The sequence below is a fragment of the Pteronotus mesoamericanus genome, unplaced genomic scaffold (genome assembly GCF_021234165.1).
Source record: "Pteronotus mesoamericanus isolate MK-2021 breed Mesoamerican mustached bat unplaced genomic scaffold, CSHL_Meso_final contig_56, whole genome shotgun sequence".
In the NCBI taxonomy this organism is placed as follows: Eukaryota; Metazoa; Chordata; class Mammalia; order Chiroptera; family Mormoopidae; genus Pteronotus; species Pteronotus mesoamericanus.
Window position 1 is genome coordinate 13,484,457 of NW_026555201.1, and position 20,115 is coordinate 13,504,571.

Here is a 20,115-nt window from a genome sequence, read left to right on the forward strand (position 1 = left end):
TGAGTTTGCCTCTGGCTAGAATTTTCTTTTTTCCTTTCAATTTAAGGCATTCTCTCTTCTAAACATTGTGAGTTCCCTTTTGCCAGGTTTTTCTCTCTTTTTTCCCCCTTCTCTTTCTCTATAAATATCTTTTAATGCCTTTATCCCTCAATTATACACTATCATTCCTTTCAACAATGTAGAGGATGATTTTTTTTTCTTTGTTAATGACTAACACTACTAAATTTAAACAATGCTTCTTGAAATCCCATTGACTAGCAAAGGTTTGTTTTTCTCCAGAAACATGAAACAATATGTCATTTATAACTTATATTTGCTAAAATGTGAAAGTTTCATCTTTGAAATTTACCTCAGATTTTATTTTTATAGTTATATAGCCAATTTCCTTATACCACTTAAAAATCACAATTCAAAAACCAAAGTGTGTTTACTAAATTTTAATATTGATCTATATATTTATTGTTGCTAAATATTAATAATTAGGATTCAAATAAAGCATCTCTTTAAGTTCATTTTAAACTGTGTGTTTTTTTAATCAGATGTTTGAATGACATAATAGTATGGACAATCACTACTTGAAGAGTTGTCTATTTTATACCAGTCTTTTTGTTCTTAAGATTTTAAATCACAAGTTTCAACTTCATTCTCTTTAGTATCATCTAAATTAGGAATTTAATTTGAGAAGAAATACAGTATTAATTTATGGCATATTTGTCAATTCGTTGTAAGTTTGAGTTCCTCATCATGGTCTCCTGTGGGCTGGAATGGTCTTCCAGACCCAGAGTGACTTCTGGTTCAGTCATGGCTACACTGTGTGCACTTTGGAGCAGAGACCACTGCTGCAAAACTCTTAGGCCAAAAAAGAATGGAGGAAATTAGATATATCATCCATAAACTATAAAAACAAGCTATTAGAAAATCAACATTGTATTATAGTAGAATGGGTGGTTAATTAAATTACTGATTAACATCCTAAATCACTGAGCCAATGATGATGAACAATGATATTTCTTTACGGCCAGGTTTAAAGCAACACATACATAGATGCCCAATTAACTATTGTTTCCTTAGCATAATTATTCTCTATTTCCATGTTTTAAAACCCAGGATTGGTGTACTTTTAGGCTGAAATTACAACTCACCCAGAAATAACATGCTGTTTATCTACTGGCTCAAAGCTAGGAAGCTCAAGGAATGAATTCAGAATTAGCTAGAGCAATTTAAGTGTTGCCTCCTTTAACCTCTGTAATGATACTCAGGTCCCAACTATCTAGCGGCTATTTAGCCCTTGTTATCTCTTGCAGCTTCTTTTTACTTTCTCTCCTCCCTCAAGGAAAGCAGGAGGCCCAGGAGGAGTGATAGCTGCCAGCTTTTTGTTAACAAAACCCAAGCTGTTTCTTTTAAAGCAGGCTTCCTAAAACAAAAACAACAGAGAAACACTTTTTCTTTACAGTCTATTCCTAACATAACAAATCAGCTTTTATTAGAGCAAATATGAATGTCTCAAGAATGCACAGAATAAAAATATCATAATTTCATCTGTTTTCACAACTTAAGGTAATGGAATATTAATACCTAGTGATCTCCACTTTATGTCCATTATATGGAATTCATATATACATTATACATCCACAGATATTATAGCTTCATGTCAGTAATGCCTTTTATTATAAATATGTGAGAAAGAGAGAGAAAGAGAGAGAGAAAGAGAGAGAGAGAGGAGAGGACGTCAGGGCCACAGGGAATGAGAGACTGAGCAGTTCAAATGCTACTAGAAATAAATGGTGTAAATAGCAAAATAGCACTGGAACCCTGAAATTTCGTTATTATTCTTATATTGAACTCAACCAAAAAGGTCGTTTGTAACTGGAATTGTAGTCTTGACCCTGCAGAATGCACAAATAAGCTTAGTCAGTTTCATTTTGTGCCCACTGTCCAAATTTTCTTTAACCACTGTTAAAGCACAGTCCACTGTCTTTTTTTAAAAAATCTATTTGTAGCTCATTGATTTTATTTCATGTGCTCAAATCAACCACTTTAATTTTAGAGTAACTTAATGGGCATTTTATTTACTCAGTTCTCTTTAGAGTTAATTCTCACCATGTAGGCTGATGAACATCATTCATTAAGTAACACAGATTCTGTTCATGTAGTCACACATATTCTGTCATAACCATGAATCACCTATGATATTGCCCCATCTACTGTATTGCAGGAAAAACAGAGGTTTCTGACGGATGTTCTGCATGAAGTGATGCTGCTTGACGGCTTGGCCAGTTCGCATCCAGTATCACAGGAAGTGCTGCAGGCAACAGATATTGACAGGGTATTTGACTGGATCGCTTATAAAAAGGTGGGAATAGATAAGACCCAAGTGCCAATTGGATATTTCACCAGATGTGTTATATTCTTCTCTTCTTCCTGGTTGATAGAAATTGACTGTGAACTAGAAAACATAGTTACTAGGTTTGTGCCCTTTTATGAATTAGGACTTTGCTTTATAAGTCAGTAAAATGGAGATGAATGTTTGCCAAATAATGCATAGAAATATTGGGAGTATTAATGAATAAATGTTTGGAGACTCAATATGAAATTGTTGTACAAATGGACTTATTCAAGTGTCAGTTTAGTTATTAATCAGAAAACTGGCCTATATAGTGACGTTATTTTTCATGAATGGTCCTTCAATACTTATTTTGATTGGCTGATGCAAACAGCTATATAGACAGTGGCATGACATGTATTTTATAAAGATTGTTTAAGGGAGATTTGGAGGATTCCACATGTTTCCTGGATTCCAAGCATAATAAATGAAAATTTAAAGACTAGACTTTGAATGGCAGAGATTTTAGACCAATCACCAGACATAAATGTAAGATACACTATGAATTTATTCCCACTGTTGCTTGGATTAGTATTTTCCCTTGTAGCTTGTACACTCAGTGTCTAACACTTAGTAGTCATTTAATGATTATTAAAATAGTGTTAAAATAGTGTTTATCATTGGTATAGTGTAGATTAAATTGCATTTATGCGATTTATATCTACTTTATTGATTTAATAATATTTTAAATTTTTTAAAATGTTACTAATATTTTTTCTTAAAAGCAAGATATTCCTAATTATAACTAGAGGTCAAATAATAATTCATCAGAATTCTTTGGTATAGTAATTTAGATACAGGGGTTTGCATTCAAGAAATGACTATCTTAATGATTATTAGTGAATACTGTATGCTATAATATGGAAAAATACAAATTATGTTAGAAAATATCTTTTCAAGTCACTGATCATCACATTGGCTCAAAAAAGGTGTTTCTGATGTTTTATGAAAATAACTGGAAGTGTAGAACACTTAAATATATATTAATATACTTAAGTAACTGAATAAATATTTAAAATATAAATTAACATTTATATATGAGGTTTTTGGCTAGATTTTGTTGGATGCACATTCAGTTCCTTAAACTGTATTTACCATTGAGATATAATGCAGAAAATAATTTATTAAGATTCTTGGGATGAATTTAGAGATATGTCTATAGTTATTTCCCATCTACCACCAACTCCAAGATGATTTGTAAATAGCAACTTACTTCAGGATGAATAATATCAGGAAATATTATTTTGAGTAAATATGTTATAGATGTGCTTTTACTCATAAATAATACCTTTTCCAACTTCATTGTATTTGAATAATTTCAAATTTACTCAAGAACATTAAGATTCAAAACAGTAAGAAAATAAAGACACAGTAATTATTATTTCACCCTCCTATAATTTGGTGCTAAGGCTTGCCATTTTACTAATGCAGTTCTTAGGACCACCATTATAAAGGATACTGGCTGACTTGTCTCTAGCATGTATTTTTTTAAGCTGTGTCAAAAAGTAATTGACAAATATAATTATATATATTTAAGGTGTACAATGTGATGATTTGATATACATATACATTATAGAATGATTACTGAGGTCAAGATAATTAATACATTCATCACCTCACATAGCTAACTTTTCTGTTGTGGTGAGAATGCCCAAGATCTACTCTCAGCAACTTTCAAGTATTTGATACTATATTATTAACTGTAGTCACCACAATATACATCAGATCATCAGAACTTCTTACTAAAAAGAAGATATATATTTCTCATATATCCTAAAAATTTGTACTTTTGACCTATATCACCCCCACTTCCCTCTTTCCCTAGCCTTGGCAACCATGATTCTATTCTGTTTCTATGAAATTGGCTTTAAAAAAAATTCCACATAGAATCAATGCTACACAACATTTGTCTTTGTCTGTCTGAGTTATTTTACTTAGCATAATGGTCTCCAGGTTAATTCATGTTGCTGTAAATGGCAGGATTTCCCTTTTTCTATGGCTGAAAAATATTCCATTATATGTGTGTATGTGTGTGTGTGTGTGTGTGTGTATACATTTTCTATATCCATTCATTCATTGAAAGACATTTAGATTGTTTTCATATTATGCCTATTGTGAATAAATGCTAAAAGCAGCAGAGTTTGTAGATATATTTTTTAAGGTACTAATTTCATTTCCATTGGATATATACCCAAAAGTAGGATTGCTAGATCATTTGGTAGTTCTATTTTTAATTTTACTTTTTTATTTAAATTTTTTATTGTTGTTCAATTACAGTTGACCACCTTTTTCCCACACTATTCTCTCCTGCCCTGCCCACCCCATCTCTCCCATATTCAATCTTCCCTCTGTTGTCCTTGTTTATGGGTCCTTTATACATGTTCCTTGACTTGACCCTTCTATTTTTAATTTCTTGAAGAACTTCCATATTGCTTTCCATAATGACTAACAATTTACACTCCCAGCCTCACTGTATATATAAGGGTTCTCTCTCTTTTATATTCTTGCTAACATGTATTATCTCTTGTTTTTTTCATAATAGCCATTCTAAGGTATAAGTTGATAGCTCATTTTGGTTTTGATTTGCATTATCCTAATGATTAGGGATGTTGAGCCTCTTTTCATATACCTATTGGCCATTTATATGTCTTGTTTAGGAAAAAATGTCTATTCAGGTCCTTTACCCATTTTTAATTGGATTATTTGTTATTTTGCTATTGAGTGTATGAGTTCTTTATACATTTTGGATTTTAACCCTATATCAGATATATGGTTTGCAAATGTCTTCTTCCATTCTGTAGTTTGCCTTTTAAGTTTATTGATTGTTTCTTTTGCTGTGCAAAAAAGCTCTTTAGTTTGATGTAGTCCCATTTGTTTATTTTAGCTTTTGTTACCTGTGCTTTTGGTATCTTATCTAAGTAATCATTGCCAAGACCAATATCAAGGATATTTTCTCCTTGTTTTCTTCTGGGAGTTGTATGCTTTCAGGCTTACACTTAAATCTGATTGATTTTAAGTTAATTTTTTGAGTAATATATAATAGTAGTCCAGTTTAATTATTTTGCATGTGGTTTTTACTTTCTGTTTTTACAACACCATTTATTGAAGAGATTATCTTTTCTCCATGTGTGTTCTTAGTGCTTTTGTCAAAACTTAGTTGACCATATATCCATTTATGTGTTGATTAATATGTGGGCTCTTTAGTCCATTTCATGTCCTATGTACCTGTTTTTTTTTTTCCTAGTACTATTATGTTTTGATTACAGTATCCTTGTAATATAGCTTAAAATTAAGAAGTGTGATGCCTTCAGTTTTGCTTTTTTTTTCTCCTTTTCTCAAGATTGCTTTGGACCTTTTCTGCTTCCATACAAATTTTAGAATAAATTTAAAAAATGCCATTGAAATTTTGATAGACATTACATTGAATCTGTGGATCACTGCATTGTTGGATATTTTAACAATATTAATTCATCTAATTAAAAAAATAGGCATCTTTCCATTTATTTGTGTCTTATTCAATTTCTTTTTTCAGTGTCTTATGGTTCTCAGTTAACAAGTCTTTTACTTCCTTGGTTAAATTTATTCCTAAGTATTGCTTTTGATAATATTATAAATAAGATTATTTTCTTAATTTCCCTTTCATATAGTTCATTGTTAGTGTGTAAAAACAACTGATTTACTTATTGATTTTGTGTTCTTCAATTTTACTCAACTGATGATTTATAAGTGTTAACAGTTTTTTTTTTTTTCTTTTTTGCTCATTTGCTATGGCTAAGACTTCCAGTACTATGCTGAATAGAAATGGCAAGACAGGGCATCCTTTTTTTATTTCTGATCTTGGAAGATCTTTTAACTTTTCACCATTGAGTATGATATTAGCTGTGAGTTTTGTCTTCAGGTATGGCCAAGTATCTTTATGCTGTAAGTACCAATGAAAATACTGTCCTCACTACATATTTTTAAGTGATAATAGGATCTACTCATTTCCAATGAAGACTTCTCAGGAAAAAAATTTCTTTTTTTGAACAGCTATAGTGAAATATAATTAAAATATGATAAATTACACATGTTTAAAAGGTATAACTTTTTATGTTTGATAGCACAGTGAAAATATCACTTTACTCAAGTTAATGAATATATTCATTAGAAATTTGTTCAAAATTCTTTATAATCCCCCTTTCCATCCCTCTTCACTCCTCCATTGATTAATTTTTTCACTATAGATTAAATTGCATTATCTAGAGTTTTATATAAATGGAATCACACAGTATGCACTCTTTTTGTCTGTCTTCTTTTACTGCAACATTCATGTGTTAGTATATATGGATATAATATAATTTGTTTATTCACCTGAATATTTTGGTTGTTTCCAGTTTTTACTATCACAAACAAACTTGCTATAAAAATTTGTGTAGAGATCTTTGTATGTGTATTTGTTTTATTTCTCTTGGGTAAATACCTATAAGTGAAATGTTGAGATGATATAATAGGTATGTTTAATGTTTTGAGACTACTGAGTGAACTGTTTTCCGAAGTAGTTGTACCATTGTATCATGGTACACTCCCACCGACAGTGTATCAGGGTTCTACTTTCTCCACATCTTCCCCAACACAAACTCGGTATAATTAATTCCTTTATTTTAGATATTCTGAGGTATCTTATTGCAGTTTTAATATCATTCCCCTAATGGCTAATGATATTGACCATTTTTTAACTTGCATATTGCCCCTATGTCTTCCTTGGTGAAGAGTCTATTCAAATGTTTTTCTCATTTTTATAAAAATATTGGGCTGTTTGTATTCTTATTATGGAGTTGTGAGGGTTCTTTCTATACTCTGCATACAGTTTCTTTATTAGATATATGATATGCAAATATTATTTTACCAAATATTGTCCTGCCTCTCATTTTAATAAGTGTCTTTCTAAAAGAAAGGTGTTAAGCATATTTTATTATTTTTTAAATGATAGTGCTGTTGGTGTCATTTTTACGAAATACTTAACTCAAGGCTTCGAAAGTTATTCTTTTGTTTTCTTCTTCTAGAAGTTCTGTAGTTTTAGGTTTATATTTAGAGCTATGATTTATTTTGAGTTAATTTTTATATATAGTATGGTTTGAATAGAATATTTTTTTTGCATATGGATGTCCAGTTTTTCAAAAAACATTTCCTGAAAAGTCTATTAATTTTTCACTGATTTGCCTTTGCACATTTGTGGAAAATTAGTGAATTATATATGTGTCAGTCTATTTTCTTTCAGTAATATATTTTCAGTAAATATATATTTTTACCACATTGCTATCCATGTGCATGAGTCCTTTTCCCTTTTTGTTCAATCCTTTCTCCCCTAAACTCCCTCCTCTCTTAGCTATGACCCTGTTCTCTCCCTATGAGTCTGTCTTGATGGGAATTGTGTTGAATCTAGAGATTGCTTTGGGTAGAATGCACATTTCAATGATGTCTATTCTTCCTACACATAAACACGGTATATACTTCCACTTACTTATATTTTCTTCAATTTCTTTCTTCAATGTCTTATAATTTTCCAAGTACTGGGTATTTTACATGCTTGGTCAACATATTCCTAGGTATTTTATTTTTATTTTTTTGATTCAGTTGTAATGGTCTTCTCAGTTTCCCTTTCTCTATTATGTATAATGAACTATTAGTGTATAAAAATGCAACTGATTTTTGAATATTAATTTTGCACCCTGCTACTTTGCTGAATCCATTTACCAATAGTTTCAGTAGTTTCTATGTGGAATCTTTAGGGTTCTCTCTGTATAGTATCATGTCAGCTGTGAATAATGACAGTTTTACTTCTTCCTTTCTAATTTGGATGCCTTTAACTTCCTCTTCTTGTCTGATTGCTGTGGCTAGGACTTCCACTACTATGTTGGCTAACACTGGTGAAAGTGTTCCCCTCTCTGTGAAGGGAAACACTTGTAGATTTGGCCCATTGAGTATGATGTTGGCTGTAGGTTTGTTATATATGACCTTTATTGTGTGCAGGTATGTTCCTTCTTTTCCCACTTTGCTGGGAGTTTTTATTGTAAATGGGGGCTAGATTTTGTCAAAGGCTCTTTCTGCATCTATTTATATGATCATATAATTTTTATCCTTAATTTTGTTTATGCAGTGTATCACATTAATTGATTTGCAGATATTGTACCAAGATTGCATCCCAGGAATAAATCCCCCTTGATCATGATGTATGATCATTTTAATGTATTGAAGGATTCAGTTTGGTAATATTTTGTTGATTTTTACAGCTATGTTCATCAGGGGTATTGGCTAATAATTTTCTTTCTTTGTTAGTGTCTTTATCTGGTTTTAGTATTAGGATAATGCTGGCTTGGTATAATGAGTTTGGAAGTTTTCCATTGTCTTGATTTTTTGGAATAGTCCTTGCTGGCTTGACCCTGAGTGGGGGGCAGGGACGGTGGTCACACTTAACACACTGGTCTCTACCCCAAGATTATCGACACATTCACTAAAAGGGCTTTTTTCCCCCCCCTTAACATATAATCACAAATTTACCTGGAATTTTCCTTTGAAATAATCAAAATGCAATTTCAGATAAAAACAAAAAGATGTGAGCGAACACAAAAAGGTAACTAATCAAAGATTCCATTGATAGAAAACTTCCAGAATAAGCAAAAGAACAGAAAAGGAAAGCAGATCAAGGATGCCAGGGGAAGGAGGCTGGGGAGTGAGCCCTTCTGGTGCAGGGTTTCCCTTTGGGGTGGTGGAGCGTCCCGCAACTAGACAGTGGAGGTGATGCTTGCACAGAATCTTGAATGTACGTCATGCTCAGGAATGGCACAAATTTAAAATACAAACAATAACCCTTATTTATTATTTAAAATGAATTATACCATGGAAAAGCCAAGGAAAAAAAAAGAATACAAGAAAAAACCCAAAAGAACCCCAAATAATAAAATAAAAAAATTAGAAAACTAAATCATGTGATGAAGAAAAGAGAAACATAACCATGAAAGCAAATAAAAGAAACAGGTCAGAGAATGAAGGTTAAAAAAAAAAATTCAACAAACTAAACAGGTGGCTCTAGATCTGGCCCTGATGCATTTTACAGAGGCAGCTCCTCCTCTGTGGCAGGAGCCAGGGCAGGTTCGAGGGAGGGCTCCTCAGGCAGGGGTGGCGGGGCCTCAGTCAGGTCAGGAGGTGCCACACAGGCCAGCCCTGGCTCACAGCTGCAGCTGAAGCCACTGCTGGAGGTGGCCTGACCATAGGAGGTGGACAGCCCTCCAGGTCTGGAGCAGCCTGCTGGTCTGCCACTGCATTGAGCTCTTCTGGATGTATGGCTGGTGTTGAAGCAGGAGCCAGCTCTGCCTCCTGGGCTGGTGCTGGAGTCAGGAGAGGAGATAAGATCATCCACGTGTCTGCATTTCCATGTGCCCCCTAAAGACAGAACACAGCCAGAGCCCAGGACCCGCCCCAGGACGTCCTTTCCCGTGGGCAGGCCAGCACACAGGTGGTCTGGGGCTGGTCCTTGCTCCTGGCCAGTCTCTGTGGGTGCTCCCTGTGTGCCTGGCCCTGACCCCTCCCCATAAGCTTGCATGCACCTCCACCTCCATGCTACGTCCACCCCCCACCTTCTCACCTGGGGCTCTGACCCCTTGGGCTCCCTGTCACCTGGCCCTGTGTGTTTAACATAGGTGCTGTGCTCCAGGCTGCAGTCGGAAGTGGTGAGCTGGCTGTGGAGCCTGGGTGGCTTCAGGGTGATGTCGTTTGTCTGGCTGTCTACCAGCCCTGGTTCCCCAGACCCCCAGGTGGCCACAGTCACCTTGGGCATTCCCTGGTCCTTGGTGATGTGGTACACCTGCCCCTCACTGTTGGACATGGGGCGGGGGTCTTTGTCAACCAGCTGACGTTCCTTTATGACCTGGGTGGAGCTCTGCAATGACAGTGACCAGCAGCTGGTCCAGTGGCCTCAAGCCCTGCCGGGCCCTAATCGCTTAGTTGCTGCAGCTCTTGCCCGCTGGACCTTCTACTCCTGGATCTGGCCCAGACCTGTGTCTGCACAGACCTCCGCCCAAGGGAAATGAGATTCAGTTCCAGGACTCGGGATAAACCATGGGCAGAGGGTGCCACCCACACTCCAGGTCCACCCAGCGAGCCTTGACCTGGGGTGTGAGCATGATCAGCCCACCAGGCTGCTGACCACCCCCCTCAGCCTATGCCTGCTTGGGCAGACCCTCTGCACATGGACCACTTTACACTTGCACATACATATAAGGGGAGGGGACATAGGGCTGCTCAGGTGGGATTGGGGTGGACGGGCCTGAACAAAACTGCCCTGGGCCACCCTGTGTTACCTCTGAGTCCCTCTGTGGAAATGGCCACACATGTCTGGGGTGAGTGCAGACCCAGTAGTGGCCACAGTGGAACATATTATCACCGCTGCCTCTTTTGGGACCACAACCTCTAGGCACAGGCAGACAATGTGAAAGCATCCTGTCTGGTGTCTAAGTGTTCAGCCAAATGCGCTAGAGTGGGGCAGGTTTAGAATGTAGCTGCCTAGTTCCCTGGGTTCCAAGTTCTGTTGGGCTCTGTCATTAGGAAGTGAGATCTCTGTTCAGTGTAGCTCAGTGTAACATGGTCACTGCCTGGTCCCCTACCCCGAGCATCTCCTCAGACAAGAGTGCTGACTTCCCTTTTTATTTTCTTTGCACAGCATTTTTTTTTTTATTGTATTTTTTTCCATTACCATTCACACTTCTAACCCTCCCCCTCCCGCAGTCACACAGTAGTCCACGTCTATGAATCTCTTTCCTTTTTTCTCAATCCTTCTATCCCCTCACCCCGCCCCCATAGCTGTCCTGCTTTTCATCTACGAGTCTGTCTCTATTTTGCTTGTTTGTTCATTTTGTTCATTAGATCCCACATGTGAGTGAAATCATATGGTATTTGTCTTTCTCTGACTGTCTTATTTCACTTAACATAATGCTCTCCAGGTCCATCCATGCTGTCAAAAAAGGGTAAACCTAACTTTTCTTCTTTCTCATGTCTGAGTTTTATTCCATTGAGTCAATGTCCCATAGTCGTTTTGCCCACTCATTTACCAATGGACATTTGAGCTGCACCCATATCTTGGTGATTGTAAATAATGTTTAAGGAACGTAGGGGTACTTATATTCTTTCAAATTAATGTTTTGGGTTCCTTCATATACATTCCCAGAAGTGGAATCGCTGGATCAAAAGACAGATCCATTTTTAATTTTTAAGGTATCTCCATACTGCTTTCCACAGAGGCTGATCAAATCTGCATTCCCACCAACAGTGCAAAAGTGTTCCCTTTCTCATCCTCACAGCACTTGTTGTTTGTTGATTTATTGATGATAGCCATTCTGACAGGTGTGAGGAGATATCTCACTGTGGTTTTAATTTGCATTTCTTTGATGATTAATGATGTTGATCATCTTTTCATACATTTATTGGCCATCTATATGTTCTCTTTGGAGAAGGGTCTATTGAGGTCCTTTGCCCTGAGTTTTTTAATTGGATGTTTTGGGATTTTTTTTTTGATGTTGTGTTTTATAAGTTCTTTATAAATTTTGGATATTAATCCCTTATCAGATGTATCGGCAAATATGGTCTTCAATTCTGTGGGTCATCTTTTTATTTGGTTGATGATTTCCTTTGCTGTGCAAAAACTTTTTAGTTTGATGTAGTCCCATTTATTTATTTTTTTCTTTTGTTCCCTTGCCTGGGGAGATATCTCCAATAAAAAATTGCTATAAGCAGTGTCTGAGGTTTTGCTACCTATGTTTTCTTTTATGATTATTATGGTTTCAGGTCTAATATTTAAGTCTTTGATCCATTTTGAATTTATTCTTGTGTGTGGTGTAAGAAAGTAGTCTAGTTTCATTTTTCTGCATGTATTTGTCCAATTTTCCCAACACTATTTATTGAATAAACTCTCTTTAGCCCATAATATGTGCTGTCTTCCTCTGTAGAATATTTCATTGTTTTTATTTTTATTTATTTTTTAATGTTTTTATTGTTCAATTACAAATGTCCCCATTTTTCCACCATTGCTCTCCCCTGCACTGCCCACCTCCCTCTCCCACATTCACTCCCCGCCATTGTCCTTGTCCATGGGCCTTTATACATGTTCCTTGACTTACCTTTCCACTTCTTTCCCCATTATCCTCCTCCCTCCTCCCCTCAGGTCACTGTCCATTTGTTCTTTATTTCTATGCCTCTGGTGCTGTTTTGCTCTCTTGTTTGTTTTATTGATTAGGTTCCACTTACAGGGGAAATCATATGGTATTTGTCTTTCACTTACTGGCTTATTTCACTTAGCATAATACTCTCCAGTTCCATCCATGCCGTAACGAAGAGTAGGAGTTCTTTCTTTTTTTCTGCTGTGTAGTATTCCATTGTGTAAATGTACCACAGTATTTCAGTGTTTTGAGAGGGGGGGAGAGAGAGAGGGAGAGAGAAAGAGAGAGAGAGAGAGAGAGAGAGATGTGAGTGAGGAATACTGATTGGTTGCCCCAACTGGGAATTGAACCTTCAACCTAGGTATGTGTCCTGACCAGGAATTGAACCCCTGATCTTTTGGTCTATGGGAGAATGCTCCAACAAACTGAGCCACATCAGCCAGGGCAAGATGGTTATATTTTTGCTTTGTTTTTTCAGTTTTTAATATAGTAAATTATATTGGTTGATTTTGAATCTTAGACTATCCTTGCATTCATGAAACAAAAACCATTTGGTCATAATGTATTTTTTAATATATCATTGGATTCAATTTACTAAAAAAATTGTGTAGAAATTTTGCATCTATATTCATAGGGATATTAGTTTGTAGTTTTCTTTTTCTTGTAATGTTTATTTTTGTTCATGCTATAAAACTAGACACATAGAAAATAAACTATTAATTCCTTTTCAGTTTTCTGTAAGAATTTATATTACTTTCTTTGTTAAATATTTGATAGGATTTATCTGTACAGCAATCTGGGCCTGAAATTTTCTTCATGGGAAGATTTTTAATGAATGATTTCATTAATATGTAACAGATTATTCAGTTTATTTATGACTTCTTGTGTAAGCTTTGGTAATTTATATGTTTTCAAGGATTTGACTCATTTCACCCAAGATGTTTAATTTATTGGCATAAAGTTGGACATGATGAATTATCTTTTTCTTTTTAATAACTGCAGCATCTCTAAAAATGTCACATCTTTTATTCCAGATATTATTAATTTTTGTCTTATCCTTCATTTCTGATTAGTCTCGCTAGAAGTTTATACATTTTATTTCCAAAACTCTAGCTTTTGGTTTAATTGATTTTAGCTCTTACTGCTATTTTATAGATATTTCTCTCTAATCATTATTATTTCCTTTGATATATTTGAGGTTTACCTGGTCCTTTTTATTCTAGTTCTTTAAGTGTAAGCTGAGGTCTTTAGTTGGAGACCTTTCTCCTACTGTAATTCAGGTGTTAATTCTATAAATTTCCTCCTCCGTGTACTGCCAGTAGTGTGCTCCAAGTTTTGATATATTGAGGTTTCATTTTTATTTATTTTAACATACTTTATAATTTCCTACTTGACTTATTAATTGTTCCATGGGTTATATAAAATGCATTGTTTAATTTTAAAATATTGGAAGATTTTCCAGAAAACTCTCCATTTGTTTTTTACTTAATTTTATTGTGGTCAGTAAAATATATTCTGGGTGACTTGAATCTTCTTAGGGTTATTAAGGCTTATTTTTTAGTCCAGAATTTGATGTCCATTGCTAAATGTATTGTATGCACTTGAAAAGAATGTGTATCTCACTGTTGTTGGATGAGATATTTTATAAATGCCAATTAGGTCAAACTGGTTGATAGAGTTATTCAAGTCTTCTACAATATATTCTTATTGACTTCCTGTCTACTTGTTCATTATGCTTACTTGATGGACCCTCATTATTTGGATTCACCCACATGGTGCCAAATAAAACATCTAAAATGTAGAAAAATATAGTGACCCTGTTCTTGTTGACATACCTGGAAAATAATCTTCAAATGTGAATGTGCAAAAATAAAAATAAGAACAATTTGGCTGTAATCTCAGGGATTCATTTTGACTGTCTCTCTACCGATCCTTAATGTATAGTTAGTGTCTTTGTTCAGTTTTTCAATTTGCTTCTCTCAGCCTCTTTCTATCAGTAAGTTAGCATGTCAGTAACATGAAAGAACCGAGATGGAATGGGTAAACCATCCGGGATGTATGACAGGTAATTTGTCATTCTAGGATATGTGACTGGTAATGTGGACAATTGTAGAACCATACATAATATCAACTTCTAACATTTATTAAATGATTATTCTGTGCTTGGTACTGTTTGTTAACTCATTTAATTATCATAATCCTGTTCGGGGGATGTTATTTTCATGATTCTCATTTTAAAGATGAGTCATGGTCACTCCAAGGATGTGTTGATCAGGAAACCAGATTCCAGAGCCAACATTCTTTCCATTACCATATTTGATCAACAACTCTGGTTGGAGCAGTTATTCCAAGATCATTTGTAAGCCCCTGCTTCTGTTCTAGGCACTCTGCTCTGAGTGCTAGGGTATAATAATAAATGAGACACAAAGGAGAGACAGCTTATAAATGTCAGTACAGTAACATATAAATATTAACAACAGTATTTCCATTTAATGTGGAAACCTAACTCAAACCATCTTATGCATTAGAAAGGAATTTGTTGACTGAATAACTGATAAACATAAGGTTTAGTATTAGCTTTAGGAATACCCGAGTCCAGTTATTTCAACAGTGTCATCAGAAATCAGCCTGTTATCAGTGTCATGGCTCTTTGCCTCTATCTGATATAATTTCTAGGTAATTCTTAGAGAGGTGGCCCCAGACAAGTTTAGGCTGATAGAGTCCTCAAGTCCTCAACCTTATGATCCTAATGAGTTCAGAGGAAAAGTAAACTTCTTCCCTCACAACAGAATCTATTTTTGTTTCCCCAAAAGCTGATAGTTTGCTCTGATTAGGGAGTAAATCACCACTGGCCAATCCCCATGTCATGGGCCAGAGATTCCCCATAGACATTCTGACTGGCTTGATTGGCTCAATAGCCCCTCCTCTAGTGGGAGAGATAGATAGGCCACATGATTGGAAGGCCCATTGGAATTACTTGAAGTAGGGTTTCAAAGGAAAATGATGTCTAGAAAAAAGTAATGGATGCCGACTCCCACACCTTAGAACTTATGATGAAAATAAGAATAAGATACAGTCATGGGGGTAAAGGGAAGGAGAATAATAAAAAGGCAAAAAAAAAATGAACCTTTTTGTAGAGATGCTTCATAAAAGGAACACATTAGTGTTTGTGTGGAATATCAAAGATTTCAACATGGTCAGAGAACTGCAAGGGTTTGGGGAAATAGCAGGTTGGGGGGATAAGATGGTAAGAACTTAGAAGACCTCTTATGTGAAACTAGGAAGTTTAAACTTTATCCAGCAGGTCAGGTGAGTTTCAAACAGAGGAGTATGATCAAAATTGCATTCTAAAAAGAATAGTTCTATAGGTGTGATAGAGATAGAAATGATATGATAGATCTGGACATTTTTAAAAAAGATTGTTGTGTCTAGAGTTATAGTATATAGAGCTTATTTTTTTTTATTGTAGTATGTAGCACTTAGTAAAAACTTTTTGCCAGTGTCCTTCTGTGTTTCCTCCCTGAAGATCCCTCTTACTAGACAACATTAACCTTTGTCGAAAGGCATCCTCTCATTGCACTCATGCTTTGCTGGCTTATCATCTCTTGTGATTAATCCCTTAATAATTATTCTAATTATTCCCACTGCTGTTTATTTTTGTTGTTATTCTTCCTATGTAGTTTTATTATACTTTAAATATTTTTTTATATAAAAATGCATTATAAAGGTGGAGAAGATTATATAGAAATAAAGATTAGGAACCTACATACCAGATACTGAACTCTGTGGATTTAAATTAAAAAACTGAGTGCTTTTGAAGAAATAACAAGTAATACTAGTATTAAATGAAAAAAAAAACCTTCTAAAATCAGATACATATTTTTAGAATGGGAGGAGAAAAAAGTGAGAACTAGCCTGTAAAAAAAAAAAAAAAAAAAAGAATTAAAAGAGTTACATCTAGTAAAGTTGTCTTATAACAAGTTTTCAATTTAAAAACAGATTGAAAATGAGGATGCTTTTATCCTAAAAGTACAATGGAAATAGGAAAATACTGTTCATAGATAGGAGAACTGCAAAAGATAGATTGACATAGTTTCTTTTCTCTAAAAGCACAAAGGGAAATATTAGTCAATTATCCAATGATCTGGATGGTGAAAGTGAGTTACTGCTCATTAACCTTACATATGATGCCTAGTTGGAGAGGACCGCAGAAAGCTTGGGAATGAGGGAGAGATTTCAAAAGTGACTTAAGCAAATTTAAAGAGGATATTTTAAAAACACAGCTTTTTAGCAGTTCTTATATCAAGGTTGATATATTGTAGAGACAAAATAAAATTACACAGAGTAAAAGGAAAGGATTGACAAGTAGAGAAAAATCCACAAGGGGTCATGGTGAACATGAATTAAAAAGAAAGTGTGGCAATTCAACTCGCAATGCTCTACCAACATATTCTAGACTTAAAGTTTAAAAATCTTTGTATTATCTATCATAAATTAGGAATTAAAATGCATGAGACTTAAAAAAAAATCTTTGTATGGCTAAAGAAGAAAATATATACTGTTTTTATCATCTTTCAAAGTGAATGTGAAAAGGCCAATCAGTCATTTGCAGTATTGTCTCTTCAGATACTGTAGCATCCATAGCATCATGTCAGCAAGGTCGTGATTAGTTCATGGAGAGAGCATACACTAACTCTCTATATAGGACAGGCTTTTTTCCCCTCTAAAAAAAAAAGTAAGGTGGTACCTTCCATCAAGAATATAACCTACTATTAGACATGAAATATGTGAAATGAAAATAGTAATTAAGAGTAACAGTAAAGCACATCTATTGTTTAATGAGCATTCACTATATACAAGGCATTTTGTGACATACTTGCATGTATTATGTATTATCTCATTTACTCCCAACAAAACACTAGGAATATAGGCATTTTCACCCATTAATTGATGAGGAAACTGAGCCTGAAGAGGTTATTTCCACAGGGTCACACGTCTAGCAGGTGAACAAGCCAAGATTTGAAGTCAGATCTGTCTAGCTCCAAATTCTGGGCTCTTATCTATAAAACTTTTTACAAATAAGTAAATATATTTTAAGACAAGTTATGATATGAACCATCACAGTAGATGGTAACTCCAAGTCCTCAGGCTACCTTTGAGCCTCTCTTTCTTTTATCCTCTTTGTCAGAAAATCTTGTCTCTTCTGTCAGAGGATTTCTAGAATCTGACCTCTTCTCCCCACCATTACTGTTTCCATATGGTCTGAATAACCTCATAGTTTCCTAAAAGCTTTTTCTCCTATTCTAATCCTGTGCTGTGCAGTGTATTTTTAACCAAACTTCAGAGTGATCTTTTATAAAACCTAAGTCAGATAGTGCCACCTCTTTGCTTGAAACCCTACAATGACTCCCCACCAAAGTGAGAATAAAAGGCAAAGTCTTTACAATGACTCACAAGGCCTTATCTGATTTCTATTCACCCCGTTTTCCCCAACCCCCATGACTCTTAACTTTTAGTCTATCTCTTATCATTGTGACTTTATCTGTTATTACTGTCCCTTCACTCATAGTACTACTGCTTTACCAATTCTCTTGCTTTTTCTGAAATCCAACTAAATCCCCACCATGCTAGGGCCTTTGAACTGCCTGTTCCCTTTGTAGGGAATGATGTTATTCCAGATAGCATCATGGTTCTAACTTGTTCTCCTTGAAGCCATTATTTAAATGTCACCTTCTCAAAGAGGTCACTCATTTTAATGTTAACTGATACCCTCCTTTTCTTCACCTGTTTTCTTGGTCTGATCCACTTATCAGTTTTGTGCCATTGTACTGATCCCCTTCTAACATATTATGCAATTTATTCAATATTATGTTTACTGTATTATCCGGCTTCCTGCTTTCCCCCATTAAATGAGAGCTTCATAAAGGGAGAGATCAATGTCTACTTCTCACTGCTTTCCAGGACTCATTCTACTGCCTGCATGTCGTAGGCACTCAATAAGTATTTGTTGAGTTGAATTAAAGTAAATGTCAGAGAAGCAATAGAAGCAAAACCTCATGGTGTTTCAGAGGGAAAGATCCCATCTGTTTTATAAGAATTAGGAAAAAGAGTTGGCACTTGAAATAGGATTAAAGAGTTTTAGAGGTAATTCCATATGAAGTCTGGAAGGGGAAGGAAAATTGTGTTGCCCAGTCATTCTGTTTTCTAATGGGTCCTGTCACACGTGGCCTGACCCCTCAGCCCTGGACCTCATGGGACCCCTGTAATGTCAGCTCAGCTCTTCTGCTGCTGCAGGCACAATCAGTCCCCTGCTCTGCAAATTTTTTCCAGCTTTTATTTTTCCAAACAGGTCCTTCTTAGCATTTGCTTTCTCTAGTTACAGTCAACGGCATACATAGTTTCAAGTAAATGTAATTGATTACTATTTTGTTCTCTTTGGCACATTTGTATGTACTTACAGTATCTGATGCATTATATATAGCTATATAGGTTAACTTTAGCACTTGTGCTCATTTCTGTAAAACTGGTGGACATCAGGCTTTTGGTCGGGTATATAATGGTGATAATATAATTAGCAGGAATAATAGGTTCAGTTGTTTTTTTGAGGGTCTATTTTGCACTGGACATCCACTTAATAAGCTCATGTAATCTTCCACCCCTATAAAACAGATATTATCTCTAATTTACATAAGAGTGTACAGAGGCACAGGGAGTTTAAGGATGTTCTCAGGCTACCAGGTGTCAGAGCTGAGAGTCACATATCACTATTTCTAACTCATGCTTTTTCCACTCTACCAGGATTTTGTTTGTTTGTTTGTTTGTTTTTTTTTTTTACTAATTTCCTATTATGCCACCATTTCAGTAGGAAATATGATTCAGATTACAGGCTTTTGAAATATACTAAAGGAAGGGATTTTTCCCTCAATGAAAAGTGCAGAATTAGATGTGTCCATGACTCTGTTTCTGTTTTGATGATTGGTTTGTTTTGTTCATTAGGGTCCACATGTAAGTGGGAGCATAGGGTATTTGTCCTTCTCTGATTGGTTTATTTCATTTAGCATAATAATCTCGGGTCCAGGGAACAGACTGATAGCTGTCAGAGGGGAGGGTGGAGGGTGAGACTAGATGGGAGAAGGTGGAGGGATTAGCCAAAGAACACACAGGGTGGGGCAGAATAGGTTTACAGCTGTTCATTTGGAAAGTAATACAGTATTTACTAAATAGTAATACAAGAATAAACTCTGTTTTGCATACTCACAGTAACCTACTTTTGCCTCACCCTATATACTCATAACCCATAGACAGACAACAGTGTAGTGATGGCCAGAAGGAGGGGTGGGGTTGGGTGGCGACAAACAAGGCGGGCAGGGGGACGGGACCGGAGGGCTGTAATAATGTCAACAATAAAAGTAAAAACAAGTAAAAGTCACTCCCAATGTGACCACATACAGAAACTTATTTCTGAATGTGTGTAACATCATAAAATTTTTTATCATAACTATTGATAAGGTTTCATATCATATGCATTTCTGCACATTAATAAAT

The 20,115-nt window shown here is 35.4% G+C and overlaps 1 protein-coding gene across 2 annotated transcripts in view; it reads left to right on the forward strand.

Moving 5' to 3' along the window:
- Positions 1-20,115, forward strand: part of TRHDE (thyrotropin releasing hormone degrading enzyme) — a 393,263-nt gene that overhangs the window by 230,154 nt on the left and 142,994 nt on the right. For both annotated transcript variants that reach the window (XM_054580121.1, XM_054580122.1), the window contains exon 6: positions 2,216-2,353. In XM_054580121.1, the coding sequence (XP_054436096.1) occupies positions 2,216-2,353 (138 nt within the window). The remainder of the gene's footprint in view (positions 1-2,215; positions 2,354-20,115) is intronic.